The following is a 26033-nucleotide window of genomic DNA, read 5'->3' as shown; positions in this document are numbered from 1 at the left end:
TTTGAAAGACGCGGAAAGGAACAATTTCTCAGTTGTTTCTTCTTTTCTTTGCTTGACATTCACTTTTCGTGCAGAATCTTTCTCCTCGTGACTGTGATCCAGCAGCCGACGTAGATAATGAACCAATCAGAGTGCAAAGAAGCAAGCACATAGAGATAAGCATTACTGAGTGCGGCACAGCGCTTCAGTGAGACCATCTTCTTGTTGAACACGGGATGGGCGCATTGCTAATATTTAATGCCAAGAAAACATATCTCATTTGACAAGAAGACCAGACTGCCCTTGTATACTAAGGTCAAATCGACATTTCTAACCGATGTAGAGCTGCGATGACACCTCAATCTGGCCCGGCGGCAAAAAACAAAAACAAAACAAAAAAGCCTGCAGACTGCGGCGTTTCCAATAAATATATAATACATGTACTCAAGACTTATGTTATTCTTTTACGTAATAAAAGCAAGAAATGCATATAAGAGCTTTTCACTCCGACTGAAATGTGCGGCCAACTATTTACGAAAGAGAAAAGAAGAAAAATGAAGAGCAATGAGGAGAAAGGCTTCGCGAACTTTATATCACCTCCTGGGTCTGAAATGATGTTCCTCTTGCTTGCAATAACTTCGCACGACTTCACTGAATTGCGCCGGCGAGAACAAAACTGGAACTTCAGAGCAAAACAAATAAAATAGGTGCGTGCACTTGAGGGCGAGGAGCAAAGAGCAGCACAGCCGCACGGAACAGAAAAGCAATGCAGAAGTGAAGCGCAGCCGCAGCGAGCGTCTCAGAAACAGCTTGCTCAAAGTGTCCTCCCTTGAACGCTCTCGGAGTTGAGCGCTCGACGATCAACTGAAGACGTGGAGGATACGTTGCAAGACTCATCAAGTTTTTCTTCGGTTTACTCCTCTCTATTTCTCTTTCTATCTGTCCCGCTGCATGCTTTAAGATTTTTTTTGGGAGGGTGGGGGGGGGGGGGGGGGTGTAGCGTTACTTGCTTTTGAGCGGCCTGCTCAGCGTCACTTCTATATTGGTCTTTCTTCGGATATCCCATACTCATTATTTTGCCCCCGGCTTCCCTTTGCCGACTTATTAGGAGCTGTGTTCTTCTGTTGACACTGGCTCCTATATTAGCAAAAATAAAGAGAACACTACCCCAGCGGTTCAGTGTTACTTCCTTCCACCCGACTGATATTCATAGAGCCGTGGCAAAATGCGACATGACAAAAATCACGCGTTTTTCGTGCCTCTAAACTTCTTCCATGCTTGTTCGCGATACATTCACGCGTTGTAAAAGTTGCTTTGTTATTTATTTTCTAGCAACACGCACGCCTAAAGCACGCGTAGTATATATGCGCGCTGCGTGTCCCACCTTTATATTACGCTGACTATGTGTATCTTCTCAGAGTGGGCAGTTTGAGTAAGGCGACCCTTATAGATGAAGTGTTACTGCAGATTGCAGTATAATGCGATATTTTAGGGTCCGGCACGCAGCTTTAGAAACTGCGCGCTGATGAGAACGGGTACGCCTGTTTTGTTTGCTCTTTTTCAGCGAAAGCGGCTAGTCGGTTAGTGTATTGTTCGGAAACAGCGTTTTTTCGCGAAAATCGTTACTTATTGAAAAGTAAAGTCTCTGGCCGCATTCAACGTTCGGTATCGAACGACTTAACGCGTTCGGTGTCCGCGGCCTCAGAACCAGCCGCGATATGGAGGCGCCTACGGTGACGCCTCTCGTTTTCAGCCGAGGCAATTACGTGGAAACTGAGCGGGAAAAAAAGGAAAGGAGCACTGCGGAAATTGCCTTGCCGTACAACTTTTAAACATCGCCAAATGGAACCCGAGACCCAATTGTCGCAGCGCGGCTTATCGCCATTTAAATGAGATTCTGCTTCTATTGATATCTGGCGCTCGCGTGCTTGCACGGAACGGCCCGTGCCTAAGCCGTCCTTGGCGTAGAACGATTCCGCAAGAAAGGCGGGCTGCAAATGGCATCCGCCGAAGGCCATGAGCTTAGCTCGAAATAAGAAACGATTTGCGACGACTACATCAAACATCTGCAGAAGATGGGATAATCTGCACCGCATTTGCTTGTCGGCTGTGCTTATTCTAGTGCCACGTGTGATCACATTACTCTTTTTGTTCTCTGCCTGGCACAAACCCCGATAATTTATCCGCTTCATCTTCTCCTGTAGAAATACAATTTACGTCACGCGTTTGGCAGTCAGGCTTTCACATTCTCAGTTGAGAGTGTTGCAATAAATAAACAAATAAATAAATAAATAAATTGAATTTAATGTGTTTGAATAAGTTCATAGCTTGCATAGTAATTGTATTTCATGGGATTGCGTTCACGTGCGTTAGTTGTGAACGAGATTCAAGTGATAACGAGATAAACATCGCAGGCGGTACTTATACGCAAGACAAACCATGGCCCGTACTCACAAAACTTGTAATTGTACTGCTTCCTGTAAAACTATCCGACTCATCGGGAAGCTAGGCACATCATTCGTGAATAATGCTGTCTGGCGGGAATAAGCACTATGAAAAAAAAATCTGTGAATTTGGCCTCGAATTCAGGGTCCGTATTCACATATATATTCATTGGTGAGCGCAGTCTTCCATTGGCCCGTGCGTTTGCTAATCACATGCACAGCATCAACATCGTTTAAACTTTTCTCGCACACACAATTGTCGAGTCCAAGTTCACAAAACCTTTTTTCGTAAGTACTTTCTTGCCATTGGCCCGCAGTTTTACTAATTTCAACACAATTTGCTTAAGTGTCTTTATTACGGACAATTATAGTGTAAAATTTTCTTGTGAATGCGGACCCAAAAAGATTTTTTTAGTAATACGTAGGAGAGTTCACAATTGGTTTGCCGTTGTTACAACTATATATTCGACGCAGTCATTGGTAATTACATGTCTTTTTTATAGATAGGTTGAACCTAATACATGTTTTGAGAATTTGACTCCGTGAATGGATGCCGGATGCAACGAAAGGACTCACTTCTTCAGACCTACGCTTGACCAGGACTTCGTTTTTCTTGAATTCTCTTTTTTCTCAACATGTTTTTTTTTCTTTTGCATGGGATGCTTTCAATTAAGACGCCGATCGGTTAGCAAAACTTATGTTCGCCGACGGATACAGTAAAATAATTTAAAAAAAGCGGCTTGAACTTTGTTTTCATCTACTAGCGCAGCGGATAATCGATGTTCACAAAGCATTTGAAAACTGCATGCGTGATAGCGACCATAAGATGCATTAGCCAAGGCGCTTTTCAAGTCGTTGATTGGTCTCACATTTGCAAAGGTTGGTATCTTACACAAGCGGAACTTCGTCCACGCAATCTCCCAAACTATTTCAATTTATTCACTTTTTAGTGGTTTAACAATGGCCCTAAATGCCCATGAAGAGACATGACGATTATGTAACGAGAGTGGCATGGCGGCAGAGTGCTCTTAACTTTTGGTTTAAAGTGTGGCCATTTCGTTAATGTCATCTAGGCTGTAGTCTAGCATCGCATTGTTCGTAAGTTTGCCAGCTTTATTTTAAAGTCATATTTTGAACTATCACGCAGTAGCGTGCGTGTATAAGTCCTTAAGCATATAGTATACCTTGATTGAACTAGTCGCTAGTGCATCTCGAAGTCTTTTGGACAATAAGCCTTAGTGACCTCGCGTGAATTTGAGTGTAGGTTACACTTGCTGCATGTTGTCGTCCCTCAGTTCCTTTTTTTTCTTTCTCTCGTATTCGTCGAATGAGGTGTCTTCTTCAGTTTGACTATCTCGCGCTATTTTCTGCAAACGGGGTAGCGGTAATTAGCCACTCCATCGATAACCTCTGCGCATACCCCACTCTGTATTCCTTATATATGTTTTTTTTTTCAGAACATGTACCTTGGCGAGCTCTCGCAGGCATGGCTATATGTTAACCTTGTTTGTATACTTCTTTTGCTACTTTTTCTTGTGCCCATTTCAAACAACGTTGTTTGTTCTCAGTTTTTAACCGGGAAATTGTTTCCATTTTTTCTCTTGGTGTCGTTTTTATTCCCTATCCAAGGCATTTGGTGTCTAACTTGTTTTATTTTTGTTTTTCATTGCTTGCTATGTCTCCAGCTTTGTCAGCGTCGTGTTTTTATTAGCTTTACTTGTCTAGTTTCCTTATCACCGTCTACTTTTTCCTCTTTATTTGTCGGTCAGACGTCTTCGCTCACACGGATTTTACTGCGTCTCTTGGCAGACATTACCGATTTGAGATCATAACACTTTTCTTCCCTTTTGTTATCTTTTTTTATTTTGTTTACATATTTCTTCCTCTGAGTCATTATGCATCTTCGCACTGTGAAAAGGGATCTTCTAGCTTGGTCTCATTCAGTAGTCGCGTCGTTTAGACCTGAAGCCCGCCTTGTTGTAATGTTTTCGCGCTTTACTTGACTAGTCGCCATGGATTCTGCGTCACAGTGTGAGTTTCAGGCCTATTTGTCTGGATGAGTGGTTTTACATTGACCCTGGGAATATCTCAGAGGACAGCTTTAGTTCTCGTCGCGTGAATTTGATCTTCAAGCACAGCCAAGGTAAACGCCAGTGAAAGTGCTTTCCCGGAACACAAGCGTGGCGCGTTCACAAAAATTAATCCGGGCTCAATCTGAGTTTTTCATGCCACGACATCCAGAAACGCTGGCTGCATCCAAGTTCACTGCACATTCGTGCCTGGAGCATCGAGCAGTGTGCGTTTGTTGTGTTGCGGTACACATGTCGCCACTACGACTAGGCACCCTTGATGCGGTGTTTATCCGCTTCTCGTCGCCCCGTCGGGGTGGTCTACTGGCTAATGTACTCGACTGCTGGCCACCATGTCACGGGTCGAATCCCGGTGGCGGCGACAGCATTTCAGATGTAGCCGGAAATAATGTAGGCCCGCACGTTAAAGAACCCCAGGTGGTCTAAATTTCCGGAGCACTCCACTACGGGGTCTCTCATAATCATATCGTGATTTTGGGATGTTACACCCCATATATCAATCAATCAATCAATCAATCAATCAATCATTAGCTGCTTCCTGTCGTACTTGCTCAAACAGAGCCACGTAAGGAAGTGAAATATCTGTAACGAATGGTATCTTTCTTTCCCAAAGCAGGGAAGCCGAGCTGTCCCCCCGCAACCTTGGTTTAACCACGATCAACTGCAGTAAAGTTTTGCACTAAGTTATTGCTGCTATCATGAAAGTCAGGGGACACTTAAGCTTCGCCTTGAAAAGCTGAACGCGATAGCGAAATCCGGACCCTAGTGCATCTTTCCACCGCTAAGTGCATACCTATTATTATGTTTTGTTTCACACACACGCACACAAACACGCGCATGCGCAAGCGCGACGTATCTATAGCAATTGTACAGGTTTTTGATTTACTTAACAGCACTTCTATAACAACTTCATGAAAATATTGTACAGTAATATAGTCACATGGTCCTGTGTTATGAACTCCGCGTAGGCCTCACTCATTGCTCATTGATGAGCAAGACCGTACAGTGTGGCCACTTCCCTCTGCTAGAAAGGCGCTCTGCTGTAGTCTAGACACGTTCCTTACAATGTCTCACAGATGGCACACAGACACAAACACGCGCGCGCTCGAATGGTACATACAGGTTTTTAGATCTAAAAGAAAAGTCGCATAGCCTCCAAGATACACGCCACGCGCTTGTCACCTAGGAGGTGATAAAGAGTCTCACAATGCCTCACAGATGGCAGCACATCTAGCGTTTGCTGTTTGCTTGATCAACGCCCCTGGAAAAGCGCGATATGTTTTGAGCTCGATGGACATAGTTGTTCATTTTTAGAGCTGTTTGAAAGTTCCTTTGTGTTTTTAGCGGCGATGGCTACACTATCCCGGCTTTTTTCAACGTAGTTTGATGGCCTCCCAAATGCGCCTACAAATAGCCGAATGGGCTCGTTTTCGTCATGACACCTGTCGAACAAAACGAGTTAAGTAGACTCCTTCCAGTACATGCCGTTTATATAGTGTTTTTCCCGTAGCTGCTCCAAGTGACAACGTGGCTCTGTGGTAGGACACTTGCTTGCTACGCGGACGGCCCGGGTTCGATCATCAATGGGACCAAAAATTTATTCTTCATTTTATTTACTTTTCTCAATTTTTCGCTCGCGGACAATTATTTGCTCACAATCAACGGTATCGACGCCGATGGCGGAATTTATGCGACACGACCACTCTAACGCTATCGCGTTAAAATATCTTTTCCGCGCATGTCAGACTCGCTTGCTATACCAGACGTTTAGAGAGTATTGTCTTGATCAGCGATGTATTATTATAACACTGTATTAATTATGCCCACCTTGATTCGATTGCCGATTATAATCATAGTGGACCATGACTGCGGTTGTGCATTGCAAAGCCGGATATTATTTTTCATCGTAAATAAAGAGAATGATATGAAATGTAGTTCCGAACGGCTTATTGCAACAATATAAAGGTGATTCTGTGACGTCTGTGACGTCTGTGCTCGTGAGGCAGTCCTATTCGAGAAAAAAATATTGAATAAGTAATAGGAAGTTAACTGAAAGCTAGGAGGGCCACAAGCCCCTTTAGTACATCTTTTCATGTACCAGGAAGGCATGAGCTTGCTTCGGGATAGACCCCAAGGTTGTATAATCTCACTCAATGTGACAAACCCAAAAATTTATCGTGTCAAGTGTAGCCGTCTTCTGGAAAAGCTTAGCTGCCAGTAAAGTGTACGTCGTCAGTTCTTGTTTCACGGCCTGAGTGCCCCATTCGTTACTACACGACTATTTCTACAGACCTACTTCATGTTTGTGCACAGTGGTAGGCGCCGTCGACATACCGAGGTGCCTGCAGCGATGTCGCAGCGCGTAGGCTCTGCCCAAAAGACGCCATCGCCCTCTACGAACACGCGACAACTGGTGCAGCAGCTGCCACGGCCGGGCATCTGCTGTGCCACATGTCACGTGACACAACGGCCGGGCAGCTGCGACCATGCAGTGTAGCCCGGCCATGCAGCTGCAGAGCTGTTCCGAGCACACCGCGTCGGGGAGCCTCAAGAGCAGCTGCAAAGCTGCATAGAGGGCAGTGGCGAGCTTTGGCCTAGGCGGAGCCTTCATAATCAAGTTATATCGGTTGTTAAACTTAGAACAAAAAGTGCCGCCGATGATTGGAGCGGACTCGGTGAGAAGGGGCAAAATAACCAAAATTTCAATATAAACTTTTCAGGGGTGAACCTCCTGAAGGCGTGGGCCATGCGTTCCCCATCTATGTAGTAGTAGTAGGTAGCCACTGGTGGCCCATACGCACTCTAGAGCGGGTATGTGCGACCAGGTGGGGGATGCTAGATGGCGGTACTTGGAGTGTTCACTGGTTGGACGCACGGACGGGCGGACAGACAGACTAGCCGACGGACGAACGGATGGACGGACGCGCGGACGTACACATGGATGGACGCACGAACAGGCAAACAGACACATGGACGGACACATGGAGGGTCGCGCGGACGGACGGAAGCACGGACGGGCTGATGAACGCCTCGCCTTACGCATCGTCATTTACTCCGTAATTATGCTGCGCGTTTTTACAAATAGTTGCAATTTTTATATGTCAAAGTTAACTATACATTTACTTTACGGTTTATCTGAAACTCGGCTAAATGGTTGATTGCCTTATTTTCTGGTCGAGTGCCGTAAAAAGGGGGGGGGGGGCTGTCAATGTGCTATCGGGGCTTGCGCTTTGTTCGGTGCATTGCCGGCTCAACCAGGCATCGCTTACTTTCGCGTGGTGGTTTATTACGTACCTTCCATAGTTTATTCGCTTATGTGCTGTTCACTGGCATTACATTTAAGAGCTGAAGTAGCTCCCAGAATGTGTATACATATATATAGATAGCCGCTCCTGCGACTGCTGACTGCCTTCGCTTGCGCACGGCCGGCGTGCACGCCCTCGCCTTTCGTGCCGGTGAATGCGACACGCTAAGCAACCAGACGCTGTACTCTACGGTTGCCAAAGCGATATTCTCGAGGTGGTGGTTTGCCATGATTGGGCAACGTGAGATTTCGAAATATAATGCTATTTTGCTCGTTAGCAGTTGAGTCAAAATTTTGTCTGCAAAGTTTTCGGTGCCCGTATATACTGCAAGTATGATATTTGGCTAATAAAACTACTAATAAAACTGCTCAATTTTTTCCGTTGGCCTTCTTTTTCTCTCGCGCGCAGAATTTGCAAGTCATATGGCGCAAATAATCACGTATTTATCACATGGCACGTAAACGGTCAGCAATTAGGAAATGTTTTTGATTTCATGCCATGTAGGGCAAATCTATGACGTCGCTACCGCTTTCGGTTTGACGTCATAATTTATTTTTGTTTTTGTTTACGGTTAGTTGCCCCCTACATACCTAGATGGCGATGGTGTCAACGAGCCGCCAACTACTGGATAGATGGGCTTCTTTGGAAGTTACACTACCAGTTTAACTCAACCTTGGAGCCTATACACTCCAAGGTAGATGTAAACTGGTTGTGTAACTTCCACGCATACGCGCCGTGACGTCGCTACAAACGCTTCAGTATGTCGACGATGCCTACCGCTGTGTACAAACATGGAATAGTTCTATAGCATGCTTCGAAGTTCGCACTATACAAGCGTGCAGCCGAAATGAGTTTCGCGAAGGCCTAGCTTTCAAACAGCCAAGACATGAAATGAAATTTCGGTTGCGCTCAGAACACTGCATGAATGTTTCTTCCCACGCACTTAGATGAACTAACGCTGTGCTTAATGTGCGAATGCCACACCTTCGACACAGTTGCTTCGCTAGTGTCTTTCCGCATGCGTGTTGAGATGTCGCACCTCCTTAGACTTCGAGCAGTGTACTAGAATGTTTGGGGCGAGATCTAAGGGCGAAATAGCTCGCCAATATGGGCATTAACCCGAAGAGTGAGTTAGACTATTAGAAGGTAGCATGAGTACGAAGGTCTTCATTTTTAATTTCTCTGCTACACAAGCAGTGTTATTAGGATAACTACATCAAATATTCAGTATAGTATATTCCAGATAGTGGTTGTATATAAAAACGTGATATTTATAACACAAAAACTAAATGATCCAATATATTAGAAGGCAATGATAGTAAACGCTACTGAGTGCCATAAACCAGACAGACTGCAAATCGGCGGAGAATATGATCAGTGTATGACAATGATTTGTTTGTCTCTCGAGCTGACTCCATTGTTTCGATAAGTTTTTGCGAGCGGAATGATAATTAAGGGACACAAAAAATAAAACAGTATTCTCATTACATAAACTGTACATAACAAATCACCGTGAACAATAACATTCGTCGTTGCAGCCTATTTACGATGGTTTATTGTGACTTGGATAACTTTTTTTTTTTTTTTGATGTCATGGTCTTGCAGGTTAAGTGCCACTTCTGGCACATTTGGTTTTCAATTCAATGACCTTATTTTTCCAGTTTCTGGTTCTAACCTTATACGACAGAAGTAGACTCCTCTTGAAATATGGTGTACTGGTCAGGGGATACGTGCATTGAGACACAAAAAAAAGGGAGGGGGCGGAGCCCAGCAGCTGCAACAACCGAGTCTTTTAACCGTCAAGACGCTACAAATGTGCCTGCTCTAGTTGGGAAGTAATGCCGACTGCAGAAGAGTGTCTTCCTCTTTAAACTGGTGCTCTCGCGAACACACCGGCGCTATGGAGGCTCACATGCGGGTCCAAAGTGTCATCAGCACAATTTCGACGTCCTGGATCTAAGCAAGAGAAAAAAAAAGAGGAATAAAGGATGAGAAAGCATCGCATTTCGCCTGTCGGTTTCTTTCAGAAATTACAGCTGGCAAGAAAAGACAAAATAAAATAGAGAGTGACGGTAAATGGGCACTTTTGGGTCGGGACTGATCAAGTTGGCGAGATCAAGAGCGGACAAGCGGGGGGCCGACCCGCGCGCATTCTCTCAAACGAGGGGCCATTCTGCCGGTCAGTCATCGAGCAGTGCGCCAAGTTGTGGAGCGCTCCAGCAGGCGGCGCACAACGACTCCTGTAGGATAGGCTACGGCGGGAGTGCAATTTGCGCAGCACGGGAACCGGGGAGAAAGCGGAAAAAGAGGTTCGCTGCCAGCAAGAAAAAAAAAACAGGAATCTGACCTAAGCCAGCGCACACGGTCAGGGATCCACGCGCTGTGGCCTGCCGCGACGCGCACGCGCGCACGGCTATTTGTGTTGTCCGGTGCAAACAAATCCAAACGGCCGGCCGGGAACTCGCTAAAGATCTCTGACCGAGAGCAGAACAAATACCTCCAGCCCCGAACGGTTCGGGGATGGAAGGCTGCGAGGTCGAGGGTGGTGGTAGATCCTCGAGCATTACTACGTTCTCCTGGAGAATGCTGCTTGATGGAGGCAGTTCATTCGGCGGAACGTCACACGTGTACGCTTATACCCGGGACGGAATCGCTGGTCTTTCCATTGTCGCTGGCGGTGCGGCGGCCGCCGTTCACCGGTGAGCGGCGGTCAGACCTTCCTTTGTTTCATCCGCCTCGCTTTGTGATCTTCGCGGGTGGGCGAAGAAGGGCGCGTCCGCGCAGAAAAAAAAAAGATGTGACTGCGCGGCGATTGCATTTGCAGTCAAAAGGCCGTCCCAGCACTGTCTCGGTAATAATCGCCTTTCAGATGAGAACGTCACACAGCTAGAATATATTTCCGCCGATATTTTTTTTCCAGGGGCTCAGCCTGATGTCCCGTAGTAATGACGAGCCTAATTATTTTCGATTCCGCCCCACGTGTGCAATTTCTGTGTTCGTGACCAAACCGAATAGAGTTTCTCGTGCGTGCAATACCTAATCTTCAACTCGGTTATATTGCTGTAAAGAGAAAAAAACAATTTTGAAAAAAAAAACTTTCCGTATCATGATGTCTTTTTGAAATGACAGCGTTGGGGCGACATCGCAAAACAGAGAAGCAAATGGGGGGGGGGGGGGGGCGTATGTATCTTTGCTTATATAAAATTCGCCGCACTGAGTGCCTTCCCCATTATAGAATTTGATGGTTATAGCTTGAAGAACGTACGAAAAGGACGTGGTACACTCCAAAAACTGCGGAAAGTATTGCAGGAGTGAAAAAGCCAAGTTACTCTTTAGAGTGTTCTTCTACTCTCGCAAAGCATCAGATAGAAGGAAATTATTTTCCCTCTGTATAAAACGAGAGTGAGCAGAGATTCTTGAATTGAAGGAGGATGAATGGTGCTGTTAAAAGACGCAGTAATCGACTCTAAGGTGAGAACGCCCCAACCGCGACACTTGGCGAAGAAGGGCGAAAAAGGCATGGGAAGAACTACAGGGAAGTGATATGAAGGTTGGGGGAAAAGGGGGGTAGTATAACAGAGCACAATAAAAAGTGAACTTTTTTGGCGCAAACAATACGGAAAAATGAAAAAAAAAGAAATGGTTTCATTTTTCAACATTTTCCTGTATTGTTTGCGCCGAGGAAGTTTACTTATTGTGCTATGTACCAACTAGGCCCAACGCAAGTTTTACCGTAGTGTAACAGAGGACTGGCACCTTCGAGACTGCTTTCTAGAATACCTCTCTTCGAGAGAGTGGAATGCCCATACTCTTCAGGCATCAGAGAGTGAAACGCGGTTATATTCCTGCTCTTGATTTTATTTACATGCGTCGGCACACCGCGAGAGATCAGCACCACCTAAAAACCAGACACACATATGTGCACTAAACCTACTGAATTTGTTTGTGGAGGCGTTAGAGATGATTAACAAAAGACCAGCGTTTCCAGCGCGCGCCAGGGAATTTCAGCGCACTGGAAGGCGCTTTGAACTCAGCTTAGGATTTGTGTGGTGAAATAAGCGAATGCTATCTTATTAAATCGGTCACAATCGAAACTCAAAGCAAACGGCTGTGACATACTCCTAATATTAATATTCATGTTTTTCGCTATGACCGTCACACACGGAAATGCTGTGCTCATTCTCACGTACGGTACGGCTACAGCGAAGTATTGTGGCTTTGGTCGTAGAACATGAAAGGGAATGACCAAATATATGTCCAAGTGGGTGGGAAAAAAAAGCGATGTTGTTTAGTGTACACTTCAGAAGCGCGATGTTTCATACGAAGAAATGACTAACTCTTGGTGAGTCAGTGCAAGTGCCGTTCATATGATTGGTTGCGCTAATTTTCTTTTTTGTACTGTGAAAAAAAACATGTCGGACTGACGTTCTGATCTTACAAAGCGCAAAACAAACTCAATAAACACGTTAGCTACAGTTCGGCTTGTTTTGAGAAGCGTGGAGACACTCAAACCTGTGGTTGTAAGCAAAAAAAATACAGACAGATCACAAAAATGACTTATGACATGAAGAATTACACGCCAATTTACCGTCTTTCAGTGTGGTGTAGTGGTTGTACAGTGTTGGGCTCGCAATATGCAAATCGTCAACAGGTCAAAGGTTGGAGTCCCACTTGGTCGGTTTTTTTTTTACCTTTGCTTTTTATTTTGTTGCAGTGCTCGTATTTGGCCATCCTTACAATCCGCGCGCGTGAAGATTTGTCAAAAACAGTTAAAAACCAAATTACGGCCCAAGTTCTGCTCTTTATTTTTGCGAGCTGTACTTCTACTCTCTTCAGTGGGGTCATGCTACCCCGCTTTAGGCAGCGTTGTGTCACTCCGTTGGGGGGCGTGCTCTGACCAGTTCTGGTGGAATCACTGTACTCTGCCTCAACAAGGGGTGATTTACTCTAGAAAAAAAGTCAAATGAGCGACAAGAAAGTACTCTGCCAAAGAAAGTACCCGGCTCTCTCTTTGATTTTAGAGCGTAGCTGTAAAACGAGTCGTTTGTGAAGAAGTACAATAAAAAAAACTATTGGTTTTATTCATATCTCCATGCCGAAAGAACGTTCAAAGTTTCCCACGTGTTGCAGAAAAAAAGCACACATACAAAACAATTTCTCTTTGCGTGGGTGCTTTGTTTTATTTTTTTCCAATTTATTACAAGTTCACAAAGACTGATACATCCTGCTAAGTGGTCTTCTGGTAACCTGTGGAATTACTCAACCAATACACTCTTGTTAATTTTTACACTGTAAAGTAAAGACGTTATGTGTGACGCTAACATTTTTAGAACGCAGGTCATGGGGTCAAATCTCGGCAGTGGCGGCGGTATTTTTGGTGGTGGCGAAAATGCTTCAAGCCCGTGCGTTTAGACTTAGGTGCACGTTAAAGATCTCTAGGTGGGCTGAATTTTCGTGGATCTCCACTGCAGTGTCTCTCTTAATCATATCGATGTTTTGGGACGTTAAAATAGAAATTATTATTATAATATATTTTAGGAATATTAGAACCTCAGTCCCGTTACTATTAGATATATCCAAGAAAAGACATGGCTTGCATAAAACAGAGAAGCATTGCAAATTTACGCATACCAGAAGCTTCAATTTGTCACTCACACTTGACCCGTAACCTCAAATCAATTGATTCTAATAAGACTGTAAATATTTTAGCATGAAACTTTACTCGAATAAATCAGCATTGTTTGTGATCTCGAGGGTCGACCGTCTCATTGCTCCTTATTTGCGAACTCAAAGTTTTCGCATATGATAAAACGCATAAAGAAACGTTGTAGCAAGTGAGAAATTAAAAAAAAAACGTTTATAGCTTGCTTGCTCAAGCTTTAGAAAACAAAACAGCCCGTCTCAACTGATAGAATACATTTTTTCTTTCTGAGGTAAATGACATATAATAGCCTTGATGAATATCAAAAGGAGTTCATCACTTAACATTTAAAATTTGACTATTAATGGTTGTTCGCCTTCCGTGAAACGCGTTCATGTTCACGTCCTTTTAATAAGCACATGTCGTGATAAAAAATAGTGATACCGGCGAAATGAACATTGAAAGCAATATTCATAACAAATTTCTATTAACTCGACGTCTCGCCCGACTGAACACAGGAGTTGACCTGTTGCGTATGTATAATATTTCTGCATTGTTTTGGTCGCGTCCTGCAATGTCATGCGTGTCACACTCTTTGCAGAGTTATACAAAGTTGATAATACTAACAATAATAAAGACTTAGCAAAACCTCTGCGTGCCATAATTAGTATCCCGTTCATAAAGAAAAGCTTCAACCAGTAATGAGCGTGCTTAGGTTGGGTTCAATACCTCCTAATAGCGAAGAGAACGCCTCGCGAAGCTGTGCTCTGCGCACGTTAACTTCTGCACGCGTCACGCCGGGGCGAAACCGATAGCGTGGTAGCGTTTATACCTCTCTGTCTGAACCATTCAGTGTGAGAAAAAACGGGCGCTTCTCTTCACTAAGCCGCGCCCCCACTGCAACGCAGCAATTACGGGTAATAACTTTGCCATCGACGCAGTCAGCTTGAACAGCCGTCTTTTGTTGCTGCGCTATTAGTGTACTCCATTGGCAATTAGTAAAAACACCGTAATCAACATCCGGTGTCTGAGCGAGATAAAAAAATTGGGCATGACCGTTACGGAGCAGTGAAGATATTTTGGGCTAATTAGTGCGATTAGAAAATAGAAAAGGTGTTCCAACAGAGAATCGCTTTTGATGGAGCAGTCTTGCTTCAGGTGGATGCTACACCATCTCTACCACGTTGTGAACGATAGCTGAACTACTTCGTGATAGAGGAACATGTCACGCTCGTATGTTCGACAAATATTGCTGCCAAGCATAATGCAGGAGTACCTGCGTACGGTGCGACCCAGTAGCCAACTTATATTTAGGAGAATATGTTTACCTGCGTTTGCAATGGAATTGATGGGGGATGTCTCAGGATCTCACGTGAAAAACAAGGCAAGAATGATACCAAGAAAAGAAAAAAAAGAATATGACGGTGAACACGTTAGTGCACAGCACTAATCATAAGAATTCTTTGCTATCATTGTTGGACGTGATCCGCGCAATCCTGAACACGCAACGAGTCGATTGCAATGCATGCATTGAACCCGGATAACAAATGCAATGTCGGAACTATGAGAGTGCGGGTATCTTCACAAATGAACAATGATTTTGTGCCCAAAGTATTGAAAATTGACTCCATCTTCTGTTGTTGTAAAAGAATGAGAATTTTCTTGAAACAAAAACATGAATAAAAAATACTCATCTGGTGTGTCTGTTTTCTTTTGAACACGTGTTATGAACTCAATGATTGTTTTATCGCATTTTCCCGCATCTTTCCATTCTTCTATAGCGCAAGTTAATGAACGAAGCATTGCAGACCTGGCTGAAATCCTTTGTCTTTTTTGCCTCCTTTCTCTGCCCAAGCGTGTACTGTGTGTTGCTTATAATTTTCAGGCGTATATTCATCTGGAACATCACACAAATATTGTGTATCCTTAGACAAAAACATTTGTCGTCAGTGGTTGAGAGGTAACAAAATAAAACAGCATATATATATTTGGATTCACTTTATATTTAATAGCCTCCATCTGTCAGCTGTGTGTTTCGTACCTGACACACGCAAGCCCACACGCTGAAATTGCAGCTGGAAGTGATGCATATTCACGCATCTTTCAATCGACTATTTATTTTTATGGAAACCTAAACCTAGAGGCATGGTAAGGTTTGACGGTGCGCCCTGCAAGACGTGCAGCGTACGGCCACCTAAAAAAATAAAGAAGATAACGCACCTGTTATATGCAAAACATGCCTACTACATACACGTCTCGGGTGTGAAAGACATCGGTCAGTGTATGTGTGCGTCATGCCACAGCGTTTCTTGTTCGCAAAAAAGAAAAAAAAATAGTTGCCTTCAGGAACAAGTTTTTCTTTCTTGAGGATACAATCCATGGTTTAAGTGAAAGCATGGGCCTCAAAAACTAATGCACAATAACAGTATACCCTGCGAAAACTGAAGCATTTACACTAAAACTTCTCTTTTTATGTGTTCAATGAATGTACCGAACCTATGATCTCAACGCACCTCATGAAACGTTGAGATTTGTTTTCTTCGAGTTTGCCATAGATAAATTATGGCTTTCATTGTGGCCGCGTGTCCTGTCCGCTACTAATACCACGAACAATAAATTGTCTTGCACTGTTCCGTAATGTTTTTTTTCCCTTCAACAACTTCTACTTATACTGTTTGGGAACATTTTTTTTTTCCCGCATTTCTGAATGACGCCCTATGCTTTGCGCGTGGTTACCTGAGCACCAAACAGCTTCATGCTCAATACGCGGAGCAAACTGTTGGGCACACAGAAATTACTGATTAGTAACCATCTGCATTTGCTCATTAGGTAACCCTCTGATTACAGACAATACTGATTTGTCAGTTTCTACAAAGCAGCGTCTCATTTCTCGTTTTAACATATTTATAATTAAATTGTTTGTTTTCTCGTATGAAGGTTAAACGTGGATGGAAGGTCCGCCTCATAGGATGCTAAGGTGCTCGGATGCTGAACCGAAGGTCGCGGATTTAATTCCGGCCGTGGCAGTCACATTTCGAAAGAGGCTGAATGGTAGAGGCCTGTGTAATGTGTGACGTCAGCACACGTAATAATAATAATAATAATAATAATAATAATAATAATAATAATAATAATAATAATAATAATAATAATAATAATAATAATAATAATATAATAATATTATAATAATGTACGTTATTATTTTTATTATTATTATTATTATTATTATTACTATTATTATTATTATTTTTATTATTATTATTATTATTATTATTATTATTATTATTATTATTATTATTATTATTATTATTATTATTATTATTATTATTAACGTATTCAAAGCGCGTATTTTTTACTTACAAGCATCACTCAAGTGGTTCGACGGCGAAAGTTACAATATTAGCTAATAAGAAACGTCATTGTTACTATTACGAAACACTTGCATGCTACTCATATCTTGTTACTTACTCAGCGACTAAAGATAAAAAAAAGGACAATTTCGGAAGCGATACACGAGATCAACGCTATGAAGTGAGCTGCGATTGAGCAGTGTTCATCCTGTAAAAGAGCACCCCTAATCACACATCTTGAATTTTTAATAATTCTTTTATTACGACTACATGCACAATTCCTACCGATGGCTAATCTAATCTAATGATGTGATAAAGAGTTTGACTGCACGAAATAACCATGTTTAAATGGAAACTGAAGTGGTTTTAGAATATAGTAAAGCTTTGCTATTTACCAGGATCACACTATTGTCGATGATAACGTTTTTTTTTTTCGCTGTAATTGCTATAGGAGTTTTAAATACATGAAAGAAAAAGAATCCTTGCTCTGTCTACGTGAACGCACCGAAGTGCAGGCGTGTCAACGAACTAACAGGAATTACGATGTATCTTCGATACTTCTGGCAGAGTCTAGCTGCACTCTAATTCCCGCGGCACATTGACGCAAACTAACTGCGAAAGCACTGTTTGTGTACCCGAGGCTCAAGTAAGTAAAGAGATGATGACTGCAGCTGCAAGCTCAGTGCATATTCAGCATTAAAACGTCTGGCATAACAACAAACAGGTCAGCACAATGTGAACAAGCATCTCTCGCACCTTCAAACATGGCCTCCGTGGCTTATTCTGGTTATGCGCGTTGCCTGAGCTAATCGTAGAGGCCCCGCTTTGATGATGCTAGTGTCGCAGATGACGAGCCATACCGATGCTGACGTCACCTCATTCGCTCGTGCATCTCAAGAAAACCTGCACAACACCCGCTGTTTTTTTTTTCTTTATTTTCAAAATGCTATTTGCGTTTACTTTTGAGAACTTTTACATCTGTTTTTGCATTCAGCAGAGATCAAAGCGAGGTTACCCACTCCGGTGTTTTTTTTTTTTTTTAGAAAAGTGCCTGAGCTTCTTTTTAAGATGTTTGGGTAGCCAAAACAGAAAGAGAAAAAACTTACGCTGGACACGCAGGCTGAACCAGGCGCTCTCAGAGACGCCTTCGGAGTTGCCCGCGAAGCACGAGTAGTTGCCGGTGTCATGGCGGCTGAGCTTTTGGATGGCGAGGAAGTTGTCGTTGACTACCAGCTCCTGGGGTCCGGCTGAGGGCACGAGCACGCCGCCGTCCCGCCGCCAACCCACGTCGCTGACCGGAGGGTTGGCGCGAGCCTTGCACTCGAGCAACACGTCCGAACCCTCGACCAAACTTGAGTTACGGTACGGTGGTCCCAGCTCCACGCTCAGGATAGGCTTGTCTGCGGACGTACGGGTGCACGTGTTGATTATTAGGCTCAGACACGAACGTTAGGATGCATAGTGTTCAAACACATTTTTTCCCCTACTTTCGCAGATTATGGTAAAGAGGGTTAGATAGAACTGAAAGAAATGGAAAAGTTCGACTTGATGACGAGTACAATAAAGAAAAATATTAGAAAAGGCACATTTTTCATGATAGGCTGAAGAACAACTTAAAACAAGAACGCGCACTGAACGATACAACAAATTCTGAATGTCGCAGATGGTATTCTGGGTAAGCTATATGTACAGAAACAGTGCTGAAGGCAAAGCTGTTCTTATACATTCTTTTCAAGTGGATTTGTTGTGTTGTGGTTACTATAGGTTTATTAGCTTTTCACCCTGTGTCTTTGCACATAATATCTATCATCATTACTCTTACTTCTGTAGTGTGCCTTGCTGATTTCAGTGTCCTCTGCATGCATCCCATATTGGAACACAAAGGTTTCAACTGGCAACTGCATTATGACAGTGATTGACCACCTTCGCTATATTTAGGTAAGTTCGCACCTCACCATGGGTCTGCATTTGCTCTGATGAACATATCGAGCTGATGAACTTGTTTATAAATTTTTGTTCACAGTCTCTTATGTCGAGTCACTGCAGATGATGATATGATGATGGTTACACAAATTGACAAATTGGGAGCTACCCTTGTATAACTAAGTAGTGGTATATCATTGAAATGATAATTGAGCTAGACATCTGACTTGTTATCTATTGAATTGATCATTGAACTACGCATGTGACATGCTATCTAGGTTCATGTGCTGACACGTCTTGCATATATAATTCTGCTACATATTACATATTTGAATATTAAAACTCAGCACTAGACAGAACGCTGCCATTGTGTTCTGAGTAAAAATTATAAACGGGAACATAGCTAATAAGTTGGAACAGAGTTTATAAGAAAATGTTTCCCGTAAATTAATGGGGAAACAATATATCGTCCAGTGCTGCAAAGTGTGCCTACAAAAGTTGTTAAAATGTTCATAATTAAAAACAAACTATTTTAAAGTGTAAATCACACGGTGAAACCAGTGATGCCCGGAAGAATATCGCTTCATGTAGAAGAAATGATATTTACATATCTTAAAAAAAAGCAAGGTACATCGTACAGATTAATACAGATATACCATCGTATTTGCGTAGGATTTGTGTTCTGCAAATTTTTTTTCGTATTGTTGTGTTCACACTGATTAAGCGAAACAATCTTACATCAACTACACTCCTGTTCGGAGTTCTTGTTGAGGTGCAAATAAAAATAGAAATACAAGTTGCTCTTGAAAAAAAAACGGGATATTTTAAAACAACAGTTTTGGCATAACACAAGTGCCACGTGCTAGTATATATCAGAAACAAAAGCATAAATGCAACATTGCAAAGAATAAATTTCTGGCCGCCAGAAAGAAAAATGCATCTCATTTCCCAATGGTACTACCAAAGGACTTGCCTTCGCCTCCGCAGCATGCATATAGTGGTAGACAAATAGTGGTACTATATCGTTGGCCTTGCACACCATTGAAGTCAGAGCAGTGCTCCGTAGTTCTACTCAGCACGGGTCAACGTTCGTGAGGTTAAACTGAAGCATAGCATCAAGCTGACTCCTCTATATTTGCCGTATCGGGCAGAGACAGGCCTGCGATGTCACTTTCGCTTAGCGAGAAGACAAGAAAACCGCATGAATTCCCAGAATATCTTTTATTAAGGTGCTTTGAAACGCAAAAAAAAACAAAAACGCGAAGAAGATGAACCAGTCAAGACGAACGCTCACTTCTAAGTAAAGTTTATATTAAGAGTTTTGCTAGTTCAGCTCAACAAAAAAGCAAAAAGCACTCAAGAACGCATACGTGCGCAAAATCTAAGCAAACGTTCAGCGACTTTTCACTGATTAAAACAACGCTAATTCATATTTCTACACCAGAATACAACGAAAAAAGCGAAAGTTTATTATTCATGGAAACAAAAAAAAAAATCTATTATTGCACGCTTTATTTTCTTACCATTAAACGCAGAACCGAGCACTATCGATGTCTTGACACGACGCACACCGATCCAATGGAAAAAGGCAAGGTTCGTTGACACGAGCGTCTCGGAATACATCAGGTGCATCGAACGCGAGGAATCTGCCCCGGTGGAATCCGTAACGTGCTTAATTTCGTTCACGCGTTTGTGGTTTTCCTTCATCCCCGTGGTATTCTATAACGAAGCAATTGATGTTCATTAAGCCAGAGTGGACATGTCGGCAGGCAGAGACGACACATTTGATTACGCATTCATTGGGTTCCCGGCGAGATTTCTCGGAAACCGATCCCGAGCACTCGAGAACAATAATAGAAGTGGCGAAAACCCATCGGTCTTGCTACGGCTCTTTGGACCTTGGTTCGCCTGTCCGGGGCGCAATAGCAGGGACCTCTTATTGATTTCGGTCAGCTCAGCAATGGTCGGTAAGCTAAGCACAGAGGTCAGGGTTCCCAATAAGGAGAATGAAGGAAGTGTTGGGATTACACTGACGAAAGCACAAGGCATACAATATAATACAAGCGTAATATTATCTAGAATGTATTCCACAAACAATCGCTCTGTTGAACCGTACCCGTCGGGATTGCGTATATTTGTTCTGCTTCTTTCATACCATCAGGTCAGTGCTGAATGACGTAATTACGAAACGTTCTCCTCTTTCTTTCCCGATAGCTTTTCGTACCTTTCTGCTGTGTAAGGAGCTTCTGTTGACTTCGAAAACGAGCTCATTAATAATTGAGTTTAGTGTTGTAAGGGGGAGTTCCGTTGATTGTTCTTCTTTATTGTGCTTTTGCTCAATTTTCGAAACGAGGAGAGGTAAGCTTTTTGTGTGCGCACTGTCAAGGTGAGCAGCGTAAGCCATCCGCGACGGCCGCAGTATGCAATAAAAAAAAAGAGTTGCTAAGTAACTAACTGAGACTGTATGAGAACAACAACAATAACAAAAAAGAAGAGCAAGAAACAAGAAAAAAAAAAGAATAGAACGATGGCACCGGAATCAGGCTTATAGCCTAGAGCGCGGGGACTAACAATGCAACGCGGGCCTCTTTGAAACTGCTGCCAGCCGGGGCGACAGCGGAGCTTCGAGGCCGGCCCCATAAGAAGTACAAAGCGCGAATTTATCTTCCTTCGTCCGGCAGGGTGAAAAAAGCAGGCGGCCGGGAAGGGAACAATTCGCCGGATCCGGTGGCCGCCCGCGCCAGCGAGCCCCCTTTCAATCTCCTCGCCGTCAAGCTTCGCGCGTAACACAATTAAAGCGACACGCAGCGTCCTGGCTGCTTCTAATCACAGCTCTATTGATTGAAAATCACGTAGTTGGGCAACCCAGCGCCGACGGCTTGCTTCGACGTATCGGCCGATCATGCCGGAGGAGGCCAGCCCCGTAGTCGCCAGCAGCTACTCGCATCTGCTGCCTGCCCTGCCCTGACAGAGGAGTTTCGAGAAAGGTGCGCCATGGAATTAGCTAGCCGAAGGAATGAGGGCCGAACGACATCGGACTAGTGAAAACATATACTTGGGTCTATAGGGAGGTGTGCGTACGCAACAACCGGATGTCGACGCCCATCCTTCCGAGTCAGGGCCCACTATGTAGAGAGTGGTCCCGGGCGTTTGTGTGGGGTGGCTGTTACGCTTCGCGACCCAGCAAATCGCATACCGCCGGGCACGGCAGTGTTGGTATCTGCCATTGATCTAACGTATGTTCTCTGGAACGAGAAAAATGACGTCAGGGAAACGAAATTTTTCGTTTTTCTATGAGGCACGTCCGTTTCAGTAGATTAATGGGCTAAAACAGTTTTAGCTGATGATGATTTTAATGAAGCCTAACGAGTTTCATCAGCACTGCATTAAGTCTATCTAGGCACTTAGGCATCCTACACGTTGAAATCTGACTCATGTCTGCATAAATGGGTTGTTGAAAACAATAACTACGTAATGGAATCAGGTATTTTATTAGATCTTTAGGATGCACTGCTACATTCGTCTGTGAGGCTATTCATTGCGGTGAAATATTAGTTTTACTACAGCTGTAGGCGATTCTACTAAAAAATATCTGAAACTTTTTATTACTGAGACTGCAATAGTGGGTTTCATTGAGCGTTGAAGTGTATTTGCCTATCCGTAAAATAAATTCCCAGAGATATCAAAGTGGGCTTGTTAGTACATTTCTGATTACTGTGGTTGCGCAAAGAATTAACACGCAAGAAAGGCACGTGATGTCAGTGAATTGGTGATTGTAGCGCTGTGTGCGTCATCGTGTGTCTGTCTTGTTTCTTTGCACTACGATAGTAATACCGACCAACTTAGTACCAGAAAGAACATCATCAGACAGTGCACCAGACAGCCTAAGAAAACCTCGCGCTGAAGCGATTTGAACATCACAAAACTAAGCGATTGTCTGCGTTACGCTAAGAGGCTTACTGATGTTCAGAGAGCCAGAAGAAATTATGCCACCGGGAAGAAATTATTGAGTACTCGTCGTCCGGAGATCGTCTTTGCAGGGCTTTCGTCGAGTGAGGTTAGAGGATAAAGTGGGAGAGGCCACCGAGTCGCTACGCAGTGCGGGAGAGGTGGTTGAAATCGCGCAACAATCGTTTTGGCCACGTGTCTGAGGGGCGCAATCTAAAAGCGAGTTTCTTGGCTTACCGATTTTTTTTCGCAGAAAATGGTCCAGTAATCACAAAAAGTTTAAATTGACTAAGGACTGACCGAGACTACCGAGAAAGACGTAGAAGAGAGAGAGAAAGCCAAGCACACAAGATGAACGCTAGAGGGTGGCAATGCTGCACCAAATATTGTTGAGAAATTTAGGAAGGCATAATATTATGCGAACAAATTTGTTACAGGCGTTGCACATGGAGTCTGATATGGTTAGCTGAATGCGGAAAATTAACGCCGGATAACAAAATGACTGCGCAGCTATACCCATCAGTTTCGACCTGAATGAAAAGAGAAATGAAGAGGTGGAAATGTGTTTGGCCAGGTGGAGACTCCGTTATTATTTTAGGTTCAGTCACAACATCATAGCCCAAATTATTTTGATGTACGACTATGACAAACCAGCAATATTGATCGCTCATGAGGCATAAAAGCCACTCCATTGTGTAACTCATCAGTGTTTGCAGGTGCCTGTCACTCTTTCGCTCGGGCGTCCAACTGTTTCCTCGTTTTCCTGAGTTTGTCAAGCGCTTCTTCAGGGATCTGTGCCACATTTAAGCGTAATTAAATCCATGATACCTTTTGTTAACAGATTTTTTTTTTTCGTTTAATTCTAGATAGCCTTGCGAACTGTGGGGACGTGGATTGCGCCAGTAACTACAGTAAGGGCGATTGAGGAGGCACGTTGTCATCTACTGATGACATGAAGGGAGAGTGTACTGTGCTTGCACAATTTTTTTTCTTATTGCGAGAGAGAGAAGTGAGAGTTTCGAAAACAAGGGCTGTGCGGGGAGTGCCGCTTGTGGCCCCCATGCTTGCGAAGTCAGTTTGAAACCCCACCCAGCATTCCCGCAGAAGCGGGGTCGCACCTGGCGGTCGACTAGAGCTGGGGAACGGTCAGGTCGTGACCCAATGGGTTGGCAGACGTGAGCCATCGATCGCAAGTGGTGACCGTGGACTTTTAAGCCGTGACCCTCCCCAGCTAAGCAAGACGTGAGCCCGGGGTCGAACCTGTCCTCCCGCATGGTGCAATGGGGCGCGAAAGATAGAAGACCGGCGCGCTGGCCCGACCTCAACAATCTGCGGACTCGGCGCGGCGGACTGGTTCATGAACGCGACGCGCAATCAAGGCGGCCAGCAGTGTGCTGCGCTTGAATTCACGCACGCCCGCTCGATGTCACCGCTGGTGGTGCTACCGAAGCGTGGGCAAAAGTGGTAGCTACATAGGAGCAGAGAAAACTGAACGAGAGGACAGCACGCGCACAAAAAGAGAGGAAGGCGCAGGAGTACACTCGCCTTAAACGACGCTGACAGAGATTAATCTTCGCGAAGAGGGAGACCGCTGGGCGGCATTGGCGCTTTTTTCTCCTTCCGTCTCGGTGAAAAACGATTTAGCGTCGTTAGAGAAGCGCGGTCCGGTGTATCAAAGAAGAACTGCTGCTCTCCCTGGCTGCTGTAAGCGAGCGCTCTTCAGCCAGGCTGCGCGAAATCTTCTTCAGGCCGCCCCACTGAACTGCTGTAGCTCGCCCAGCAGAGATAGCGCCACCAAGTCTCTCCCTCTTTTTTTATTTCTGAGCCCAGGTAAGATAGTCCCTTGGGCCGCCGAAGACGTCTCGGGAGAGACGGCCGTCTGCTCCGAGCCGACTCTGCTAACAAGGCGTGGCTCCCTCGACGTGTATGGGTGTCTCGCTGGTAAGCGTGGGCGCGTGATCCCCTCTTCCGCGCTTTATTCTGAAATGGTACCGCGCTTCGTTCAAAGTTCTGGTGACTTACGATAAGAATAGCAGGAACTCGAAACAATGTCGACCATTTGGACTTCCAGAAACGATGGGGGATGTGAAGGTAGCGCAGATAGATTCCCTTCTGATGAAATATGGACCTGCGGCGTTGCGTACAGATTGTGCCATGGAAAAAAAGTTAGCCTAACGCTTTCAGTGTTTATGCACGTGTCTTAAGTACCTAAACATTAGGAAGGACAACTGCCTTGGGTGCTGGCTCTTAGTGTACATTACAAGTAACGAAAAATGACGTTGGTTGCGTGAATGGATGTCTGAGCTCTTTGAATGAACTTCACTTGCTCGTGCATTATTTGAACTTTTCATAAAAACAAAATTTCTAATAAATTAAAAATGAGCCAAGCCGACAAACAGTGAATCTAAATTGTTTTCCGAAAACATAATTTTGAGAATGGTACGAATGACATGCAAAAATAATTGAACAGCCAATTATGCTATGCAAATGTGTTAGCCAGAATTATCTACTTGTGCACAGATGTTGTATAATTGAGGAAAATAAGCAAATTAACAACAGTGCGCTTATAATTGCTACAGTAGTACATTACTTGACTGGCGGAAGCATAATGAGTCAATTAACGCTGTTCTTTCCTGCAGGAAGACCTGCAGCTTATATTATTGACAACCCCATTTTCCCCCAAAGTTTTCGCATGCTGAAGATCGTCGCGTCCGACTCCTGAGCTAATGCGTCGCTATACTTGGTGAGAGTAACAAGAACAAGGTCTAGTGGAAGAGACAGTACCTTTTGCCACTTATAGGTGCACGAGTTCTCGAATATACATCTCAATAACCGCAGTCAGCTGTGTTTTACGCGCAATGTTCATAAATTGAGCAGTTCTCGCCAAATTATTCCAAACAACCCATTCTCGTAGCGTAATCTTACAGAATCACTTTTCTGAGAAAACCAGTGAAACTGCAAAGTCAGATGTGATTAACAAAGCTTACTCACCGTGTTGATAAGATAGTGCCTGAATAATGTCTGAGGTTTAGTACTTAGTCATGAAATTGAGGGAGGCACTAATCTTACCGTTGTCTTTGTGTGCTTCGCGGCAAATAATTCATTGGTGGACAAGTGTTTTAAGGACGGCTTCAAAGCGCAGGCGCATATCGCGCTTAAAAAAGAGTAAAATACGACCTCAGCGTTTTTCGATGCTGGTGCACTCGCCATTAATGAAAACAGAAGGCTTGTTCTGCATTTGATAGCGCGAAATTTTTTTTTTACAACTAATGCTACATGATTCGCGTTATGCATTGACTCTCTTGGCTACTGTCAGCCCTCTCATTGTCAGCCCTTTCTGAGTGTTTGCGGAG

General features: G+C 43.9%; 1 protein-coding gene across 1 annotated transcript in view; it reads right to left on the bottom strand.

Annotated features, from left to right (window-relative positions):
* The window catches only part of LOC119176786 (synaptogenesis protein syg-2), a 253756-nt gene that overhangs the window by 87908 nt on the left and 139815 nt on the right, over window positions 1-26033 (bottom strand). The window contains exon 6 of the mRNA XM_075876407.1: window positions 17916-18209. Within this exon, the coding sequence (XP_075732522.1) occupies window positions 17916-18209 (294 nt within the window). The remainder of the gene's footprint in view (window positions 1-17915; window positions 18210-26033) is intronic.

The sequence above is a fragment of the Rhipicephalus microplus genome, chromosome X (genome assembly GCF_043290135.1).
Source record: "Rhipicephalus microplus isolate Deutch F79 chromosome X, USDA_Rmic, whole genome shotgun sequence".
NCBI classification, from domain to species: domain Eukaryota; kingdom Metazoa; phylum Arthropoda; class Arachnida; order Ixodida; family Ixodidae; genus Rhipicephalus; species Rhipicephalus microplus.
Note: the sequence above shows the minus strand (reverse complement) of the source record. Positions and strands in the feature narration are given on the sequence as shown.